At 41.8% G+C, this 20977-nt stretch overlaps 4 protein-coding genes across 7 annotated transcripts in view; 1 reads left to right on the top strand and 3 right to left on the bottom strand.

The window, feature by feature from the left end:
- The first annotated feature begins 19 nt into the window (after window positions 1-19).
- On the top strand, window positions 20-2004 carry iscu (iron-sulfur cluster assembly enzyme). Its single transcript, XM_038702680.1, has 5 exons — window positions 20-202; window positions 405-518; window positions 625-735; window positions 838-916; window positions 1336-2004. Exons 1-5 carry the CDS (start codon window positions 101-103, stop codon window positions 1425-1427), a joined length of 498 nt encoding a protein of 165 aa, XP_038558608.1. The 5' UTR covers window positions 20-100; the 3' UTR covers window positions 1428-2004.
- On the bottom strand, window positions 1996-3784 carry LOC119891241 (leucine-rich repeat transmembrane protein FLRT3). The gene has a single exon (XM_038702675.1). It carries the CDS (start codon window positions 3438-3440, stop codon window positions 2028-2030), a length of 1413 nt encoding a protein of 470 aa, XP_038558603.1. The 5' UTR covers window positions 3441-3784; the 3' UTR covers window positions 1996-2027.
- Window positions 3785-5630: 1846 nt separating this feature from the next.
- tmem119a (transmembrane protein 119a) lies at window positions 5631-10755 on the bottom strand. 2 transcript variants are annotated; one of them, XM_038702678.1, is made up of 2 exons: window positions 10627-10755; window positions 5631-7983 (listed from the first exon to the last, which is right to left on the bottom strand). In XM_038702678.1, the coding sequence occupies exon 2, from the start codon at window positions 7966-7968 to the stop codon at window positions 7231-7233; it is 738 nt and encodes a 245-aa protein (XP_038558606.1). In that variant the 5' UTR covers window positions 7969-7983; window positions 10627-10755; the 3' UTR covers window positions 5631-7230. The 2 variants fall into 2 exon arrangements, with proteins under 2 accessions (XP_038558606.1, XP_038558607.1); XM_038702679.1 differs by having other exon boundaries at window positions 10623-10753.
- A 3446-nt stretch (window positions 10756-14201) lies between these two features.
- The window catches only part of LOC119891820 (coronin-1C-A), a 43567-nt gene continuing 36791 nt past the window's right edge, over window positions 14202-20977 (bottom strand). For all 3 annotated transcript variants that reach the window (XM_038703720.1, XM_038703722.1, XM_038703721.1), the window contains 8 exons: window positions 20422-20551; window positions 19932-20113; window positions 19413-19532; window positions 18981-19085; window positions 18740-18885; window positions 18435-18492; window positions 18053-18295; window positions 14202-17004 (listed from right to left, as the gene is read on the bottom strand). In XM_038703720.1, coding sequence (XP_038559648.1) covers window positions 16885-17004; window positions 18053-18295; window positions 18435-18492; window positions 18740-18885; window positions 18981-19085; window positions 19413-19532; window positions 19932-20113; window positions 20422-20551 — 1104 coding nt within the window. In that variant the 3' untranslated portion in view covers window positions 14202-16884. The remainder of the gene's footprint in view (window positions 17005-18052; window positions 18296-18434; window positions 18493-18739; window positions 18886-18980; window positions 19086-19412; window positions 19533-19931; window positions 20114-20421; window positions 20552-20977) is intronic.

The raw sequence follows: 20977 nt of genomic DNA, 5'->3' as shown, positions 1-20977 counted from the left end.
TCCTTGGTGACAGCTTCCTTTTTCACCTGTTTGTCAACAAAAAGTGGTCCTTTTGACTCGCGCCCACTCGTTGATTTCCGTCAATATTCGGCATCTGAACATGGCGACTGTCTCCTTACGAAACTCTGCGTCCTCGCTGTTGTTATTTAGCAGAAGATTATTCAGCCCGCAGCTGAATTCCCTCTGTTCATATCACAAAAAGGTAACCAGTTGTCTATGAACCCATAACTGTAACCAACCAGTGTCACCTTTTATTGTCAGTTAAGTTAGCAAAGCTACGTGTGTGTTGTCTTGACAGTAAGTTAATGTTAGCTAACTTCACCATCCCTGTACTTTCTTTTTAAGACATGACTCTAAACAACAGAGCGATAAAATATCATTTTCTCTGTTTGGCTTTCCTGAAGGTGGTGGACCACTATGAAAACCCAAGAAATGTAGGCTCTTTAGACAAAAATAAAAAGAATGTGGGGACTGGTTTGGTGGGTGCACCAGCCTGTGGCGATGTGATGAAACTTCAGGTAAGTTGGAGTTCAGGAGCAGGGATTCACTACAGCCTAATTACTGCTGTCACGACTTCCAACTTCATATTGTACAACTATGTGTTTGATTGTATGTTGTTTCCAGATCCAGGTAGACGAAACTGGCAAGATTGTTGATGCAAGATTTAAGACATTTGGCTGCGGTTCAGCCATTGCCTCCAGTTCTCTAGCAACTGAGTGGGTGAAGGGGAAGTCTGTGAGTTGGTATAACACTGATGAAAAGCAACAGAGAACAATGGTTTTACAAATACAAAGCCTTTTTTGCTGAGGATCTGATAAGTCTGCTGTCATGTCATAGGTTGATGAAGCTCTGAAGATCAAGAACACTGACATCGCCAAAGAACTCTGCCTTCCTCCAGTCAAGCTTCATTGCTCTAGTAAGTTCAAAGCAATACAATTAAAGACATACACACATTGCCAGTGTTATCTTACACCTGAAGCATACAGATGGATGACAAATTAAAGAAAAAACCAAAAGCAAATTGTTTCTGTAAGATGTTGGCGCACAACGAGCCACCAAAACACTTTCAATGCTCCTTGAAATAGCTTCTTCACATTTCTGAAAGTCACCTGGAGAAATGAACACCATTAACCCAAAATTATCATTCCCTCATTTGGTTTTTTTTTTCGCCATACATTTTAAGCCATTCAGTTTGATGTTTCTCAACTAATTTCTTCAGGCTTTTCCTAAAATGTGTTGCCTGGCTATATATTTCTTGGTTAAAAGAGAAAAAAGCTATTTCTGTGTTAATTTCATGCTCAAAGGGTTTCTAAAACCTCACTCCTTTTCTTTCAGTGCTTGCAGAAGATGCCATAAAAGCAGCGCTGTCAGACTACAGACTAAAACAACAGGACAAGAAGGAGGAACGTGTACAAGCCACCAGTTAATATGTTGTTATTAACTGTCCATTATGAACCCTGTAACGCCTCACTGCAGTGCTGTTTGGAAGATTCAGTACCGTAATACTACAACAGGTCTTGCACCCTTCTGGGAGTTTTATACTCTTTAAAAATCTCCAGGTACAAGGGTTGTGGGGTCACTCTCTTGAATTCAAGTTAAGACTATATTGTCCAAGTGCCAGATGTTTATGGTGTTTGCTTGTCATCAGATGATCAGAAATTATTTCATAATTTAATTTGGAGTAGGAAGTTCATGATGAAGAATTTTGAAATATATCTGATCCTTAAATTTAAACAACGTAGCTCAACAGTGTTGCTACTCTGCAGCACGTTTTTACACAGACCAAGATGCATCATAAAACTGCTGGTTGAGATGTGTTTTTTCTTTTGTATATTATTTGGCATTTGGGCTTTATTTGGTTTGATTGTATAAGATCGCCAGTCTCTTGAGGAGGGTTCAGTGTGAAAATGGAGTTAGTTCATCAGCCAAAGGACACATACAAAACATAATACAGATTATTGTATGAGACCATGAGCTTATTGTGAATTAAATGAGTTAAAAACATTTTCAGTGTGTCTGCTCTGATGTCATCCACCAGATCCTACGTTTAGCGGAGCCACCCTCTGTTGGCGCAGAAGCACCTTTTTCAGTACAAGTAGCACTGCCAGAATTAGGACAACTACTAATACACATAACACTGCGAGCAGAGAGATTACCACTGCAGAGTCTTGTTGTGTGATCGGTGGGGGGTCGGGAGTTGGCCGGGGTGCATCTCTGTTTGTGGAAAGCAAAGATCGTGTCCCTTCCGCAGAGGTTGCGTTGATCTGAGTGTACCGACCTGTGATGTTGTTTCTGCATTTGTGTCCCTCATCAGGGAGAGAAGTAGTGGTTTGTAAATGGGGTGGGCTGACTGACTGGGTTTTATTTAGCAACAAACACTCCTCATAGGTAAGGGTCTCTAAAGAGTAGTGTTCAAGTAATACACGAGTCTTGGGAGCATCTTTGGAAATGAGTCCTACAGTGTTTTTTTGTGATATTTGCTCTAACAAGTTCCCCAAATAGCTCTTGTTCTCAAATGAGCTTGGTCCCGTTGGCTTCACTTTGGGCGTCTCCAGCTTTCTCTCCAGTGCAGAGTTGAGGTCCAGTTGGTGCATCCCCTCATTTGGCTTCAGGACCCAAGGACAGATAGCCACAACAGAGAGGTCCAGAAGCAGACGGTGAGCGAGATGGACGGGCTCTGTGCACACCAGGTCTGTGGCCATCCTCAGCCTACCACTCAGCAGCCAGCGGTAAAGATACAAAATGTCACACTCGCACACCCAGAGGTTGTTGTTGAGGTCCACAGATCTGAGACGTGGCAGGCCATCGAAGGCACTCTCTGGGACTGAACGCAGGCAGTTGCTGTTGATCTTCAGGACCTGCAGGTTGACCAGGGCGGACAGCGAGGGCAAATCCAGGACAGAGATGCAGTTTGCTGAAAGGTCTAAATGGGTCAGCGACGGTGGAAGATTCAGAGGGAGGCTTGTGAGCTTGTTCCCCTTCAGTGTCAGGACCTGGAGCTTGTAAAGACCCTGTAGTGCCCCCGGTTGGATGGCACGGATGCGGTTGTCCTCCAGATCCAGGCGAGTGAGGTTCCCCAGTTGCCGCAGGGCGCCTGAGGTGATATAAGTGATGCGGTTTTCCTGCAGCAGCAGGGACTCCAGGCTGGGAGGCAGGCCGCGAGGGAAGCGGCTCAGCAGATTGTGACTGAGGCTCAGCTCCTGCAGGCTGGAGAAGGGCCGGAGCAGGTGGTCCACATTACAGAGCTGGTTCCTGGCCACAGATAGAGCCGAGGTGCTGAAAGGGACAGAGCGAGGGAGTGACCTGAGACCCAGGGACTCGCACAAAACCAAAAATCCTGGGCGAGAACAGCAGCAGCCGGGAGGACAGGGAGACGTTACAAGGCAGGCTAGAGGACAGACGCAGAGCACCAGTAGGACACCACATCTGCACCAAGGCATGACTCACTGTGAGGGATAATGAAGGAGAGACGACCACATCAGATACATAACAGAACTAATGGTATCAGGAAACATTCTCACTTAAAAGGTACCACTTTATAGTAATGAATCTTTTTTACATTACATTACATTAACATTTATTCATTTAGCCGACGCTTTTATCCAAAGCGACTTACAATTGCTATTTATGTCAGAGGTCGCACGTCTCTGGAGCAGCTAGGGGGGGAAGTGTCTTGCTCAGGGACACAATGGTGGATGGGTCAAAGTGGGAATTGAACCCGGGTCTCTCACACCAAAGACACGTGTCTTAGCCATTGTGTCATCACCAATATTTATAAGTTGTAATTAATGGTTAATAAATAATACTTTATGGATCAGATATGAGACATTAATAAGAAGCTGTGAAAAACCTCTGGCTGGTGTTCATCCTCTTGACACCTGCTTTGTCTTTTTACCACTTGAATTCGTCCACACTGGCAGACCTCAGACCTTCTTAAAGACAGCTGCTGGACCAAAATCCATGCAGCTCTCATTTTATCAACATTTAAAACTGCAGACTTCATGGGTTATAATAAGAACCATCTATTAATGGTTTATGAATATTTAGAATTGCGGATGAATCGCCACCTTTTGCTGTTGGCTGAATTTAGAGTTTAATGCAGATTAGAAAGTGAGAAACTTTTCATTTGAAAATATTTTAAAATCATTTATTTATTTAAGTTATTAATGACTTGCCTTTTAGTAATTCACCAGCTAGAAAGATTTTTCACAACCCAAAAGTGGTTCTCACCACTAAACTGTGTATTAACCATTTATAAAAACATTAAGTTATTAACTCCTTAGAAAGGGTGACTTATTAGTGTAAATAAATAAAGGCCTAAGCACTTACCATTTTCCTATTCCTGTATTATATGCTCCTCCTCTGAGATGGGCAGGCTTGTAACCCCATGGTCCTTACGTGACCTAAAGATAACTACCGTTGCTGCTGTTGAGAATTCCATGCAGATGCTCATCAAAGTTTAATGACAGCCTTAAGGTGCTGGATTACCTACTCTGGATCTTCTTCACCATTCAAATAGATTGAGAGGTCCTATTTTTTTTGTCAGTGGCAAACAGTGAAAAGGGTCAAAATACACAGCAAAATGTTCACCAAGAAATTCTGTGAAAAAAATATATAAAAAACAAAACCACACAGTTGCCCTAAATATTCCCTTATCTGCGGTTGGCAAAGGTCGAGGTTACAACTCACACAGACAAGTGAATCTAGCAAACCGCCCTCGGCCTGAGAACATTGCTGGGTGGTCCTGTGGCCATGTGTCTTCCCGTCACCTGGTGGGAAGACTGAAAGTGAAGGGATAGTATTTTCTCAAATTATTTAGCACCTCATTGACAAAAGAGCAGGGAATCTGACCCTGGTGCGAGGCTCCGTCTGGGCTCACGTTTCAGCCGCCACAGGGTTACGCCTGTTTTTGAGCTGCTGTGCTGTCATCTTTGAGGTTTGATCTTTGGCACTTATGATTCAGATCAAACAATCTTTTAATTATTATTCAAAAATGGTTTGTGCTTCAGACATTTTAGCAATTTTTCATCACATTTTGAATACAGCTGTAATGGGGTTTGACAATAGATTTCAGATGTGGTCAGGCTGTACATAAAAGATGGAAGTGTTTTAGATACAATGTAAAAAGAACTGATGAATCAATACTTGCGCTGTTCACACGAGGGCAGTATCTTGTTGCTCGTTCAAAATATGCAACGAAAAGGTTATTTGACTTTGAGTTTGAACTTCACCACAACAAATCAGTGTCTCCACTATTTGTATAGACAATGCAGGAGCTCTTGTTGTGGAGCAAAGAGCTCTGTATGGATCTGGTTTACTGCTGTTGAAATATTTAAACAACCTTGTACAATAGCCAGTGTAGGACAAAGCAGGGTCTCGTCATCTCCAGGCTCTAATACCTTCTGCAGTCCTGTGTTTGTGTGTGTTGGTGCCCGCTGCCTCACGAAGGCCAATCTTGAGCAGACGCAATTCAAAATTACAGATTCCAGAGTTGAACATAATGTGCACGTAGCGAGCATCTTCTTTTTTAGGCCTTCCTCGCCTTTTCTAATCTTAGGGTTCCTCAGGGCTGCCTTCATCTGTCATCATGAAAACTGTTTCCACTGTAACTTTCTCAATAATGACAAACATCAGCATCAAGAATTTTATTAAATATCAGCAAAACTCATTTTGTAAACAATATAACGGTCACTTACAGAGCAAGCATCTCTCTGGAAACATCTGAGGAGAACAAGGTTGTATTGGAAAAGAGTATTTAAAAAAACATCGGGCCCATAAATTGTATAAACTGAACATTACACATTTGGTTTAGACGCTCTTAGAGTCATTCACTTGAGTAATGGGACAGTGAGCTGGAGAGTTTTTACAAATGATCAACTCCAGTGGAACCTGAGTTTTTAATCCAATTAAAGATGAACCAGATGTATTTGACATATACACTTCTCAGCTTTTGATTTTTAAGTACTTTTAATTTTAGCTACAGTAAAGTTAAACCTATTACACCAGCAAAACAGGCCAACTCTCCTCTCTATCCCTGTACTCAAGTTTTGGACTTTTTTTTTGGACAAATTACAACATTAAAAACAAAACTCACCATTTATCTTATACATGAGTATTACTTATTAAAAAAACTCAAACCCTCATTCACAAAGTTTTTATACCAACAAAAAGCCTGCTTTTAATGTTTGACGTGTGTTTTTACTTCAGCTTCCCAGAAATAACACAGTTGCAAATTGTACTTTTGGTGTAAAGCTTTGTGAATTTGGGTTCTCTTAAGTAAAATACAAAATGAGATGACATAAAATAACATTATGCAAACACAATTAGGTAAATATGAATGTAAATATACTTATAGAACCTTTTGTTACCTCTCAAGTATACTGGCATCTCCCTTTGCATTATTTACAGCAGCAAAGAGTTTTCTCTACACGACAGAGCGGTTCAGCCAAGTCTCTTAGCTGCTTGAAAAGATGTCATGGCGTACAGCAGGACGTACCGAGGAGATTCCTCTGTCTTGGCAGGCATATGGAGTAATAAATCTCTTGATTAAAAACACACGGATACTTTTTTTGTTTCATTTCTATTCGGAAGCGATTACAGGCTGCCCATTGTTTTTCTCTTTAAAATAATGTTTTCTTGTCTTTCTCCTCTAAAAAAAACTAAAAATGTCACCTTTCAAGTGATGCTACTTCAACAGCAGTGATGTGAGATCAGGCAGTTGAGACTCTGTGGTAATCACTGATTAAACAGTGGTTGACCACTGTAGGACTAAGGTCTTTGCAGTACATGATGACAGACAAACCACTGAGCCAGTTTGAATTTCAAAGGCAGCTGCTTTCAAAGAAATCAGCCATTTATTTCCCACATCACCTGGTATCAAGTGTTGACTTTTTAATATCTGTATGAATCAAACTCTTTGAGGTGCAACATTTATTCATACGATTTATGCAGCAACCCACTTGAGTATTTTAATTTCTAGTCACATATCTTCTATCCTGCTGGCTTTTTACTTCAGATAATACATCAGATAGTTCATATTTTCATTTCACTTAGATTAAAGTATTTAAAGATGGATGTTTTTTCATGGAAGGGCACCAGCCTCACAAATATATTTCTTGATAGCAGTTGTAAAGTGGTATTTCTGATTTGAACCAACCTTTCTGATCTCGTTTTTATGTCATGGTTGCAACATTTCATCTATTATACCATTCAATCAGCCCTGAACATGCCCTAGTGGTGGGCTTTTTTCAGATGGCAGGTGCAGGCTGGCTGATTGGAGCTCGGCTGCACCTCCTCCCTGTGCTTGGGCTGCTGCTCTTTGTGCTTGGGCTCCTCTCTCCGCTTTTCTACCTCCTCTGCCTCCCTGACCTTCCTGACCTCTTGGCGAGGCGACGACCTGACGTCCCTCCCCTTCTCTCCCACCAGAGCCTTGGAGGGCGTGCGCAGGTTCTTGGGGGATGCCATGCTCTGAGTCTGGACCCTCTTGACGTGGTCGACAGCGACAAACGGCCTGTCCTGGAGCTCGCTTGAATTCTTGCGTCCGCCGGTTTTATCAGCCGCATTCTTCCTGGGTGAATTAGGAAGGGGTTTGTAGGCCTCCAGCTTGCGCTTCTGACTCATTGCAGAGGCACAGCAGATGATGAAGACCATGACAATGAGAAGAGAGGTCACAACAATGATGATGAGCAGATTCTCCTGCAGGAAGTCCACTACTCGGGTCAAGACGAAGTCCTTCAGACGGATCATGGTGGTGGTGATGGTGTTGGTGAGGGTGGGAGCTCCAGTAGAAGCAGTGATGAGAACAGGCGCTCGAGTGGAGAAAGAGGTTGGAAAAAGGAGTTCCAGCTCCGCTTCATCACCACTGCCGTCCATGGATACGTTGTAGAACAGAGGCGTGGCGTGACACACACCACACCACAGTGAGAGCAGGGCCACACAGGTGACAAGAAAAACCCAACAGGACTTCATCCTCTCTTCTGAGTCCTGCAACAACAACAATGGCTATCTTGAATTTAGGATCATGGGATTAAAGCAATGGTTTGACATTTCGGGAAATACACTTATTCACTTTCCAACCGAGAGACAAGAAGATTGATACCATTCTCAGATCTGATGAAGCTAGAACCAGGAGGTGGGTGAGGTTCGCTTAGCGTAGCAAAAGACTGGAAACACAGGGAAACAGCTACAATGGCTTTGTCTAAATTTAACAAAATCCATCTACCAGCACCTCTAAAACTCACTAATTGACACGTCATATTCAGTTTGTTTAATTCACTCACAAACAACAAAGTTTTATGGAGAGTTAATAATAATAATACGTCTGTGGGTTGCCTGACAACAATACTCCAGCTTCAGAGGTGCTGGTAGGTGTATAATTTAACTTTGGACAGAGCCAGGCTAACTGTTCCCCCTGTTTCCAGTCTTTATAATAAGCTAGGCCACTCCCCTCCTGGATTTGGCTAAATATTTATTATACAGACATGAGAGTGGGGTCGATCAATAAACAAAGAAGTGATTTTCCCACAATGGCAAGCTATTTATTTAAAGTGTGTCACATGCTGTATGTGAAAAATTAGAGAAATGTCTCCTTGTGACACTAATTGGTCCCAACCGGAGGGTCGAGAACCACGATACTAACTAGTGTTGAGCAGTTTTTCAAGCGACAGACACATTCTGAAAAAATAAAACAATGTTTTAAATGGCTGTTTCTGTCTGAAATACAACTCCAGTATCCATCTTAACTCTTTTCTTAGGTTCTCTGCCATTCCCCATCTTGCACAAGATCTATTTTAGCAGGCAGCAGAGCAGCCATTACTTATTTGGGGTGGAGACAGCGAGTTTGGCGCTGAAGGCCTTATAATTTCCAAAGTAGAGGGAGGCCACCCATCCACCACACCAAAGCCAAGAGGAAGCCATATTCCAGAGTGAGCACAGAGGCGTGGGAGACCTGCGGCTGTGGCCTCTATATTTACACTGGGCAGCAGCTGCTGTACACCAGCCCACAGCAGCGCAGACCTGAGATATTTATGCTTCCAGGAAAACCTGCACTTACTGACAGTACAACTGACTGAATAAACTTCCCAACCCAATTACTTTTCTTCCATTATTCTTTCTCTATCTTTCTCAATGCAAGTTAAAGCGTTAATAAAGAAATCTGTTATGAGTGGCGCAGGAGTCTGTTACCATTTAAAACCTTGTTAACTCTTAGCACAGTGTAATTACACAGTGCTAAGACATAAAGACAAACTTCTAATCAGCATGATACTGTAGCGAACCTGCTGCTGCTCTGATTTACACTGCACAGTGTGAGACCCCCCTCCCTTTGTGGTTGAACACACAGTATGAACTGCTGGACCAGATGGTAGGCTGGGTCTTCATCCTTGGATGTGCAGCTATAGGATTTCACTTCCCTCTGAACCCTCATATTACTGCCACAATTAGATTTCCTGTATTTCCACATGTAGGGTCCACATTAACTTCAACTGAAAGCCATCAGACACTAGATAAGCAATTAATCAATTTCATAACATTTGAATAATTGATGTCTCTAATTCTTGATTTTCCTCTGAATTTCTCCTTCAGTTGCTTTAAATTATATTATCAATTATACAGGCAAAACACTTTCACCACACTGTATGACAGATATGTGCTTGTTCAGTAAAGTGTACACACTGTGTGAAATATTCAAACTCCATGTTTTTATGGCTGCATCTTTACATCAAATACAAATGTCCTAGATGTCTTGGCCATCATTTAGGGTTGGCATCTAAGTTGGCATCTCCACCATAAGATTAAAATAAAGGGTAGCAAGTTTTAACAATGCTTGCCCAGACAGCACAAATTTGCAAAGATGGCGCCACTGGTGGAGGTTAGACCATCTCAGTGCATATTCTTAAATAAACATTATCAATGTCTACACTCTGTAACAGTTAACCTACGGGTCATGGCATGGAGAGTTGAAGAAAGACAATTAAATTAAATCAATTTCATCATTGATCAATTAAATAGGACTAAGGGAAAAAATTAATATTGGCAGGGGTGAAAGACGCATTCAAATCTTTTACTTAAGTAAAAGTAGCTATACAACAATGTAAAAATAAAGTGAAAATCCTGCATTGTAAATATTAAGTCAAACTACAAAAGTATTCTTAGCAAAATGTAATGAAAGTATCAAAAATAAAGTATCATTATGCAGAAAAATGCCCCCTGTGAGAGTAGTTTAATCTGCACAACATTTTGATCTGATCATATGTTTTGTGCATAAAATCTTAATCTGTAAAATAGCTGTAGCTATTTAACCATATAATGGAGTATACAGTAGAATATTTCTTTCTGAAATGTAATATGTCAAAGTAGAAGTTTAAAGTAGCATAAAATTTAAATATACAAGTGAAGTACAAGTATCTGTAAATTGCACATAAGTGCAGCGCTTGAGTAAATGTATTTAGTTACATTCCATCACTACATGTTAGGAGCCAAAATTTAGAAAACTTCAAATAACAATCAATGGATGAACAGGTCAGTTTGGATACACAGGCTGCCCTGATATAACTTAAATCTTTTGGCTATACTTTTTTCTTTCTTGATAACACCCACTTTTAATTTACAACAAATGTACATACTTACAGAGTGTTGTTTCCTGGGTTTATCTTCTGATGAGCACAATGCAGTGCAGACGGAGGAGAGGGAAATAATGTGGAGACAAAGCGACGAGAGGAAAGTAAACGTGAAAGACAGTTTCCGAGCATTCGCCCTCCCTGCTACGTTATAGTGACAGTTTTTTTTTACAGAGCTCTAAAAAGTCTACACACTGCAAAATGATGTCCATCCCTCTCTTTTCAGCTTCTCCTCCCTCTATTTCACCCTCCCAGTCTTCATCCTCGTGCACTTTTGTCCATTTGGGATTGGACTTCTTTTACTGTGCACTTTTTTTATAGTGGGAAGTTATTATAGAGGAAGAGCCATGTAGCAGTGATTCTATACATATTTTCTCAGACATAAGGGCAATGCTAAACTGTTTCTAGAGAGGGTCACTTCACTTTGTATGAAAGTGTTATTTACCACAATGTGTGTTGATTCATTCAAAGTTGGACTCATTGACCTGGCGAGCACAAGACAGTCTGAGCTTTCTGCTTTAAAACTCCCTGCAAAGACGTTGCAGTAAATACATCAGTCCCATGTTATAGGGAAATGGGTATTTCTGTACTTGGTGGGGCGAGTCCCAAGACTCCTCTGCCTCCCACTGAGTCCTCTCTAATTAAGTCCTTGTTGATTACAGCCTGTCTGTACAGGGCATACAAGACCAGCGCAGAGAGAAAGCACCCCTTTCATCCCAAAACACATGTTCAGAGCGAACATATAAACTTCATGGTCTTTAAGGGGCACTTATCTCTAGATAAGTCTCTAAATATGCGGTGCATCTATTTAAGGCTGCTCGTGCCTCCTTTCTTATTTCATTCATTTATTTTGACAGCTGGTGTGAGATGTTGATATTCTAGCTGGGAGCTGAAGTGTGAAGAAGGTAGCAATTTTCCAGGTTCAGGACGCACAAAAGAAAACTGGAGAGGGATTATTCATACTGTTGCAGTTAATGTGTGTACTACTTCTACTATGTGCCACACAGTCATTATTGTCATTACAGCACATCAAATAGCTTTTTGAATGACAACAGTTGTTTCTAATTGATCCTGTAAAAGAAACTTCAAATCTAGTACTAAAATAGTGTTTGGTTATTTGTGGTGGCTTAAACACATTGGCAGTCTACAACTAAATGAAACAGGCAAAAATGATCATGTTCATAGTAAATATTTGCTCTCATTTATATCAGATAGTGTGTGCGCACTGCAAACTACAGAAAACAATTCATGTGATTTCCTTCAACTTTAGCTTAAATTAAGGCCACTGTACACTGCATTCACTATCTGTTTCTAGTAATCTATTTTATACCTATCGGTTGTTTCACTGCAGCAAGTAGAGAAATGTATCCATTCATACCTTGATTTTTGATGATCTGCCTGTAGATGCTGTAAACATTGAGCGTCGGTTAATACAAGAGGATAGCAATATTTTAAACAAAGAAAACACTTTAGTTTTCAGAATTGTAATGTAACCTTTAAAATTATATACACTATATTGCCAAAAAGTTTTGGGTCGCCTGCCTTTACATGCACATGAAGGTTAAGACATCCCATTCTTAATCTGTAGGGTTTAATATGGAGTTGGCCCACTCTTTGCAGATATAACAGCTTCAACTCTTCCGGGAAGGCTTTCCACAAGGTTTAGGAGTGTGTTCATGTGAATTTTTGACCATTCTTCTAAAAGGCATTCGTGAGGTCAGGCACAGATGTTGGACGAGGTGGTCTGGTTCCCAGTCTCCGCTCTAATTCATCCCAAAGGTGTTATATCGAATTGGCGTCAGGACTCTGTGCAGGCCGGTCAAGTTCTCCACACCAAACTCGCTCATCCAGGTCTTTATAGACCTTGCTTTGGGCACTGGTGCGCAGTCATGTTGGAACAGGAAGGGGCCATCTCCAAACTGTTTCCACAAAGTTGGGAGCATGAAATTGTCCAACAGCACTGTAGCCTCACAGCAAGGTCGTGGGTTCAAACCCCGGTTGCCCCGGCCTTTCTGTGTGGAGTTTGCATGTTCTCCCCGTGTCTGCGTGGTGCTCTGGCTTCCTCCCACCATCCAAAGACATGCAGTCTCGGTTAATTGGTGACCTGTCCAGGGTGTACCCCGCCTTGCGCCCGACGTCAGCTGGGATTGGCTCCAGCCACCCCACGACCCTGTACGCAGGATAAGCGGTTGATGATGGATGATGTCTTGGTATACTAACTATACTACTATATTAACAGTTCCTTTCATTGGAACTAAGGGGTCAAGCCCAACCCCTGTAAAACAACCCCACACCATAATCCCCCCTCCACCAAACTTTACACTTGGCACAATGCAGTCAGGCAAGTACTGGCAGTCCTGGCAACAGCCAAACCCAGACTCGTCCATCGGATTGCCAGACAGAGAAGCGTGATTCGTCACTCCAGAGAACACATCTCCACTACTCTAGTGTCCAGTAACCGTGTGCATCTGACGCTTTGCATTGCACTTGATGTAAGGCCTGAACGCAGCTGCTCGGCCATGGAAACCCATTACATGGGTTACACACTGTTCCTGAGCTAATCCACACAACGTTTAGAGGTCTGTAACTACTGACTGCAGAAAGTTGGCGACTTCTGCTCACTGTGCACCTCAGCATGCACTGACCCCGCTCTGTGATTTTATGTGGCCTAGCACTTCATGCCTGAGTTTCTGTTATTCCCAATCGCTTCCACTTTGTTACAATACCACAAACAGTTGACTGTGGAATATTTAACAGTGAGTAAATTTCACGATTGGACTGCACCGGTGGCAACCTATCATAGTATCTTGAGAGCAACCCATACTTTCACAAATGTTTGTAGAAGCAGTCTGCATGCCTAGGTGCTTGATTTTATATACCTGTGGCCATGGAAGTGATTGAAACTGAATTCAATGATTCGGAAGGTTGTCCCACACAGCATCTCTCTCTCTCTCATACACACACACACACACACACACACACACACAGAGTAGTATTTTCAGTGTGGCCTGATTTCTCTATGACCCTCATAGTTGTCCTAAAATATAATATATATTTTGTTATTACACATAACTGAGCCACACTGACATGCTCCTCTTTTACGATGTACTGCTGCTGTAAATACTCACTACAACACTAAATTAATCTGTAACTTAAAATGGTTGTAAACAAATACACTATTTTATCCTGTGAAAATTAAACTCATTTGTGACCCATTTTTAAAGATGTATCTTCAGAAAAGCTTAGACAGGCCAAGAAAAGGAAGCTGAAAATATCAAGAGCGTGCTAACACAATAGTTGGTTTTGGTCTTTTCATGGAGTTTGTTGACAAGAAAAATATACAGAGGCTAGGTTTATCCTTTTTAAAGACATTGAATTTTGGTTTTCTCCTGTAATGTCTTCCACTTGGTTTCAGCTAATTAAACTATAGTGCAGATTCAGATTTGTTGCACTCAAACTGTAAATTTTAACTTCAAATCTTTCTGTTAAAAACTAGTAAAGGGAACATATCCAAAGACAGTAATGACTAAAAACATGATACATCAACAAATCAGTACACCTGCCAGTTCAAAACTGTACACTGAGCCCATTTTAAAAATTCTTTATTAATTTTTTAATCAATGTTTGATACTTGAAGCAAGAATAATGAACAAAAATGCTGAGCAGACCTCCACATGAGGTTTTATCCTGGTTCGTTTTTCCATCCGATTTTCTTTCTTGATATTCATACGACCTTGAACATAACAGAGGTTCTGCTTTTCTCATGATGCATTATGGCAAGGTGCAGGGACCACAGACAACGGGAAACATTTAAAACCCACCTCCCGTACAAATACCCTCTTCAGCACAACCACAAAACAAAAAATGACATAAAAAAAAAAAAATATGGTCATGTTATTTACACAGCTTTCACTCATTTTCCTAGACCTTAATTACAAACATACATCTATCTTTCAACTGCACATTTCTCCAACCTACAGTGTCCCTTTGGATCGCTATTCACTACTACTCCTCACAACTTCGCTCTCGTGCCAACAGTGCTGTAAAGAATCCATAGAGTGGCAGTCTGATATACAAGATAGGGCAGTATAATTTCTTCTGTAGCACTCTGTAGATTTTCACTGATATTCTACGACTCACTGCTCAAAATGCATCCTGAAGCCACAATGACTCAAAAGGCTGCGTGTTCAGCCGACAGCTGCTCAGTTTGACATCATTTTTGAAGATGTTTTGAATACCCGTACCGAGGTGGAAAGTGTCAAAATGTACTTCTAACAAACCCCCAAGCAGTAATGCTGCCTGGTGTAGTTGTGGGATGGATTGGCAGGACGTCATGATGTCATCAAGGGGGCTGACATGCAGGAACAGGGTCCTTTGAACGTAGTGTATAGCACCTTAAAGTGGTTGTAAATCCGGGCACCTATCAACTCTTCTATTTACTACACACATCTACTCGCAATAGTCCCCTACAAACACTTCCATGGTCACCGCTATGGCACTTTCAGGTCTTTACAGTGGTAACACATATTTAAAAAGGCAAACAGATTGAACCATTACCCGTCTTAGCTTCCCACTGGGAAACTAATCTAAAACATCAGGAAGAGCTTTTATGATAGCTGTCTGAGCAAAACGACTCAGATTGGACAACTCAATGGTTCCTTGATTTTGTAATAACTATACTGAATCGGGGCATCTGGGAAATAACCATTAAAAAAACCAAGACATGGAAGTGCTAAGAGGGATATAAGCACAGCTGGAACAAGAAACAGGCTAAAATTAAGAGTGAAGTAATAACCCAACTATTTAGTTAGAGGCAAGTCATGGACATTCTACGTTGAGTCCATTTCATAACCCTCCACCCCCAATAAGAAACAAAGCAGGAACATCCATAGTGACATGTACCCAAAAGACCAAAGACATGAGGCACATATTCACACACACAATCTAGGCCTTTAAGGTCTACCATGAACAGTTTCTATAGCAATCTCCAGTTTTATCACCAGATGGTTTTTAAAGAGTCAAGTCGAAGTGTGATTACTTGGTGTCTTTTCATATCTATTCCCATTTTGTTTGTAGAGAAAATACAGATGTGAGATGGCATACAACGCAAAGGAACAGGGACAAAAAATAATCCCACTACACTTGAGTGTTGTTGAGCAAAACCCGTGGATACCCAACAGTGACGTTGGTGACTGAACCTCTCATAAAAAAACAAAAAACGATGCAGAGTTGAGGTTGAAAATCCACAAACTTGGTCTTTTCATGGGCAGCGCATAAATGTCACAATAACAACCAACCAGCGTAACTGAGTCACTACAGTAGAGTGTTTACAGAAAGAGGAACATTATAGAATTATTTTTCCCCACATCAATAACTGGCAATGAGATTTGTGGAATGAGTTTGTCATTTTCTCCAATAAGCATGCAGTGCATGTTAACGAAGCAAGATAGAAAGGAATGCATGTTTACACGGACTATTGTCCTGGCCAGAGTGACAGGAAGCAGCAGGAATGAGAAGAAATGGCAGAAAGCAGGCAGCTTCAACACAAACAACAAGACTTGTCATTTATGTAATGCCTGTGTGCTTGGTGTAGACTGTGGCAGCTTATGTGTCTTCAATCTGAATTTATTTCCTCCTAATTACAGAGTTTGAGATGTCAATCTTCCTCACATAACTATCCAATTTATTTAAATGACTTTAACTTCATGGTAAATTCGTCTTTACATAACCAGTCTACTGAGTTTCCCCGTTTGCATTTTGAATCTTCCCACAAAGAAAGAGAGAAAGAAATACTGTTAAGGAGGAGTAAACAAAATTTCAAATTTGGCAACATTATAATTTTGGGGTGTGATAACATGAAACAATGATAGCTACTTTAAAAAAAAAATTTGGTTATGCAATATAAATGGAGACTTTTGATGCAGATTTTCTTGGTCATCTTCTAAAATGCAAAGGAATATGTAAGACATTTTTTTGATGCACGTAGACAAAATAAAAAATGACTGCCACACAATAAAAGGAATAGAGTCCTTTGTCACCAAAAAGCAGTTAGAGTATTTTCTGCTAAATTTGCCACACGTCCTTATTCCACCTGTGTTAAAGTGAGGGTCAGGGGCTGGCTAAGAAAAAGTTCATCTGGAATGTTGCTAGGGGTCGTTGCTAGGCAGGCCTCAGACGAAACACCGTCACTGAAATAGGCAGTGACGGGTCGCGCCCAACCCCCAGCCAATGGAACGTCCTGAATTGTAGCGGGTCGGGTAAAGGGTCCCTAAATGGCAATTTTGGACATTTGCTCTTCAAGTTTGATGATTCGCTTCTCCTGACTGCTGATCAGGTCCTTGAGGGATTTGATTTCTTTCAAGATCTCCTCCAGCTTGGCTTCGGATTTCTGTGGCAGACACAAGAGAAGAGTGAGAGTGAGTTTACACCCATCACTATACTGCTTCAACCACGCTGCTGTGAAACACACAACTAGTCACATTTGAAGCAATGTCAAAACTAAGTTATGTCACAACAGTGCACAAGACACTTCCTGTCTCAAAGCTGCTACCCTACAGTCTTGGACTGTATATGCCAGGAGACAGGGTCTGGTACTCTGGGGGTTAACATGTTTCGCCAGCCCTGGAGCCCAGTGGGCTGTGATTACAGAGCAGAAGTGCAGAGACACACATGGGCTGGGTCCCAGGCGGGTGGCTGTGTTGTGGGTGAGGTGCGGCAGGACGCCCAGCAGCAGGCGCCCAGAGCAGCAGCAGACCCCTCAGTTTTTGGGTTGAACAAAATCTACAAACCACCTCATGAAGACAGACAGCAATGTGCCCTGCTTCAACACATACAATTTGTCTGCTTAACACTGGGAGCCCCAAGAGGGATGAAGCCAGTAGTGAGTGGCATTAATGAGTCGATGGAGATGGGAGTCAGGAGCACAGACTTTGATGTCTGATGAAGATAGTTTAATGGCTGGGATATATATTAGCATTAACTGTTTATTGTCCATCATCCTAATTATGTGAGGAATTGTGGTAGGCCAAACTTATTCTTAGACACTTTATCTGAAGAAACACAACCATGTACCTGAAAACATAGCTGAAAAGGTTGCTGCTTTTGAATATCGTTGGGTTTCGGACTGTTGGTCAGACAAAACTATCAAGATGTCGCCTCTGGCTCTGGGGAAACTGTAATGGGTATTTTCATTATTTTCTGACATTTTATAGACAAAATGATCATTTGAATTAGTCTGCAGATTACAATAATCATGAAATCTTTTTTTAGTTGCAGCCCTTATGTAGTCCACAGAGACTTTCCTCATCAATTTTCTTAACGGATAGCATGATCCATAAACAGAAAATCTGTTGTTCCATACTGCCCAGCTCTACTTAGTGGAAGATTGACTGTTTAATGTAATCCTGGTCTACATTTATCAGAAAAGGCATACTCACAATCGATGGAGTAGGGGAGGCAGACTTGTTGGCATGGCTTGAGTGCTCGGACTTCTTGGGGCCCTTGTTGTCAAAAATGTTCTTTTTGACCACCTTGAATTCGCGGTTCTTGCCCGGGACGTAGCCGTTCTTGAGGGAGATGAGGATGGGGTCTCCATTCTTGCCCTCAAACCACTCCTCAGCCTCCAGGGTAGGGTCGGGTCCAGATGTGTCTGGGTACAAGTCATCCTGGAACAGGTCGGACTGAAGAGGGAGGACAGAGTGACAAGCTGTGAGGAAAGCTCCACACCAGCACATTACAAAACGAGGCTCGACTCGGCCGCCTGGGATTCAACGAACAGATTAGAGGTCTAGTAAGTCTCTGCACTTGATGAGGACTTACCTTTCTAGGTACAGTCATCACGATAGGCTCACACTTCCTTTCATGCAGTTTAAAGAACCTGGCAATATACAAATTCAAACCAATTACCCACAATTCAATGCATTATTAAACAACAAAGGCAACAGAGAGTGTTTTAGAAAAGTTTACAGTGGGGCTGTCCTGAGACATTAGCGATTATGTCATGATTATATTCTGCCTCCTAGTGGTGAAGCTAGGAAATCCACATTAGATCTGGATGAGTGAAATAAGAACTGAAAATGAATTCTGGCGTCAGAGATGTTGATTAGCCATCGATCTTGGCTTACCTTGCGATTTCGCACTTATTGACATCAAGGCCCCTCTTGGGCATGTAGCCCATGCCCCTCTGTGGCTCCTTGGTGGCAAAGGTGCTGAGGAAGTGAACATACGGAGCCTCATCTGTGATTTCAAAGTAACGGATGCTGCTGTCACCCTGTCAAGAAAGGAAGTGCTCAAATTTAGACCTCCAACTTTGTGCCGTTATAACAATGCTTGATTTTACTACTGAGTGCTTAAAAGGGACATTACCTTTCCACAGAGGTAAACAACATTGGTGTCTGGGTCATAGAAGGGCAAGAGCACTCCGTTGCTGGTGTCCATCTCATTAACAGTCATGGGCTCCTCCATGTTTTGCTGAAAAAAGAAAAGCATAATGATAAATCAGAGTTCTGTTGGAGAGGGCACGAATACAGAAATACGGGGCCTAGGAAAAGGTAATGGCCTCTAAAAAAACATATGTAGCAAAGATGTTGCACTTTTAATAGCTAGTTGGAGTTTCCATAGTAACACAGTTGTGAATATGGTGTTCATTTTTGTGTGTTCTGTTTCATTAGTACAAACTTCATTGAAAAGCTTGCTCTCTGAACAATCTCATTTAATTTAATATTGTAACAGTGTGAAATGTAGAACCCGTAATCATTGAACTGATGTAGTGCAGACAGCACACATGAAGCAGCTTACCGCGTTCCAGAGGGCCAGCTGTCGCTCACTCATGCGACTGAAGCCTGTGGTGAGGATGTTGCCATCAGAAAGGAAAATGGCCCTCATGGGTCGAGCACCCTCATGTGCCTTCTCCTTCTCCTGTGAAGTATAGTTTACAGGTCAGCACTTGTACCCAAGTCAGTATTCACTATTTTCTCAACGGTTTATGTCCACTTTAACTTTAACTTAATTTCTTATTGCTAATCCTACACTCCTGATCAATTTTTACCAGATTGTATTTCTTTGTTGATGTCTTTATATATGACTGATCTTGTTTTGATATCTGTCAGTCACAGTGGCAATACTGAGCACATTATTCAGACTAAACTTAAATGAACCCAAATCAAGTTATAATCCAGAGTCAAACTCGAGGACAATTTTAAGGGAACAATGTTGCTGAAGCAGTCTCCCTACTTGCATTACACCCAGATTAATATCTACATCTCACATACTGCAATACGAAAGAGAAAATATCACAACAAGGAAGACTTTGCTTACAGCAATAATCGTCTCCTTGCGGGGGTCAATGACACGGATGGACTTGTCCTTGCAGGAGGTGCAGATAAGGCTACCATTTCGGTTCCAGCACACGTTGTAGATGACATCTGGGTGCATTTCCTCCAGGTTGATCATAGCCTCTCCTGTGCCCACATTCCAGATGATGATCTGGTTGTCACCACCTGATGACAGAGAGAAGTGAAAGGTGAGCAGCACACGCAAGACACACAATATTTTGTCTTCGAGGCACCAAGCTGGTACTTCATAGCTTGAAGATCTGTGTTAAAATTCAGCAAGTTTTGAAGGTTAACTTAGAGGACAGCTGGCCTGCACCCCATTACCGATTTTAAATATCAAAGAATATGGCTTGAGCACTGTATGTAGATTTCCCATCTCAGTCTGAACACTAGAGGCGCTGCCATTTCAAACTGCTTGACCTACAATGGATTACTAGTCAATGAAAAACAGGGGGGGGGAGAGACTCTCTTACCTGCACTAAGAAGGACATTGCGTGCCGTTGGGTGCCACGTGATGATGCCAACGCGCTTGGAGTGGCCTTCCAGTACCACTACTGGCTCAGACATGGGAGTGACAAGTCCATTCTCAGGAATCTGCCACACCTGAGGAGGACATGAACAAGGACAGAGGTCAGAAATTAAACAGGCAGCAAAGCCTGTAGGGGGGACTCATTTTTACCGCTGTATGTAACAAAATCATAAATTCTCCAGGCCCTGCAATGGACTGGCGACCTGTCCAGGGTGTACCCCGCCTTTCGCCCGATGTCAGCTGGGATTGGGTCCAGCCCCCGACAACTGCGCACCAATATGTAGTAGTTACCAAAAAGAACCAGAGGGGGGCAGCAGTGGCTAAGAGTTCAGCTGCCAACAACAGCATATGACTTTGTGACAGATGAGATCTACAGTCAAATTTAGCAAAATACACTAAGGTTGTTATTATCACAATAAATAGTAAAATACTGGTTTTGTCAACTAACTATTTATATTCCTATATTTTATTTCCTTCATGGTGAAGTTAGGCGCTTACTG

Source organism: Micropterus salmoides, unplaced genomic scaffold (genome assembly GCF_014851395.1).
Source record: "Micropterus salmoides isolate LMB-PRFRI ecotype aquatic unplaced genomic scaffold, ASM1485139v1 Ms_hic_scaffold_7, whole genome shotgun sequence".
Lineage (NCBI taxonomy): Eukaryota > Metazoa > Chordata > Actinopteri > Centrarchiformes > Centrarchidae > Micropterus > Micropterus salmoides.
This window is presented reverse-complemented; position numbering and strand designations above follow the sequence as displayed.

Coding starts and splice junctions, on each gene's coding strand:
- LOC119891241 (XM_038702675.1), bottom strand. CDS start 3,440: ATGCCTTGGTGCAGATGTGGTGTCCTACTGGTGCTCTGCGTCTGTCCT.
- iscu (XM_038702680.1), top strand. CDS start 101: ATGGCGACTGTCTCCTTACGAAACTCTGCGTCCTCGCTGTTGTTATTT. Junction 519..624: donor GCGATGTGATGAAACTTCAG/GTAAGTTGGAGT, acceptor TGTTGTTTCCAG/ATCCAGGTAGACGAAACTGG. Junction 736..837: donor AGTGGGTGAAGGGGAAGTCT/GTGAGTTGGTAT, acceptor GTCATGTCATAG/GTTGATGAAGCTCTGAAGAT.
- tmem119a (XM_038702678.1), bottom strand. CDS start 7,968: ATGAAGTCCTGTTGGGTTTTTCTTGTCACCTGTGTGGCCCTGCTCTCA.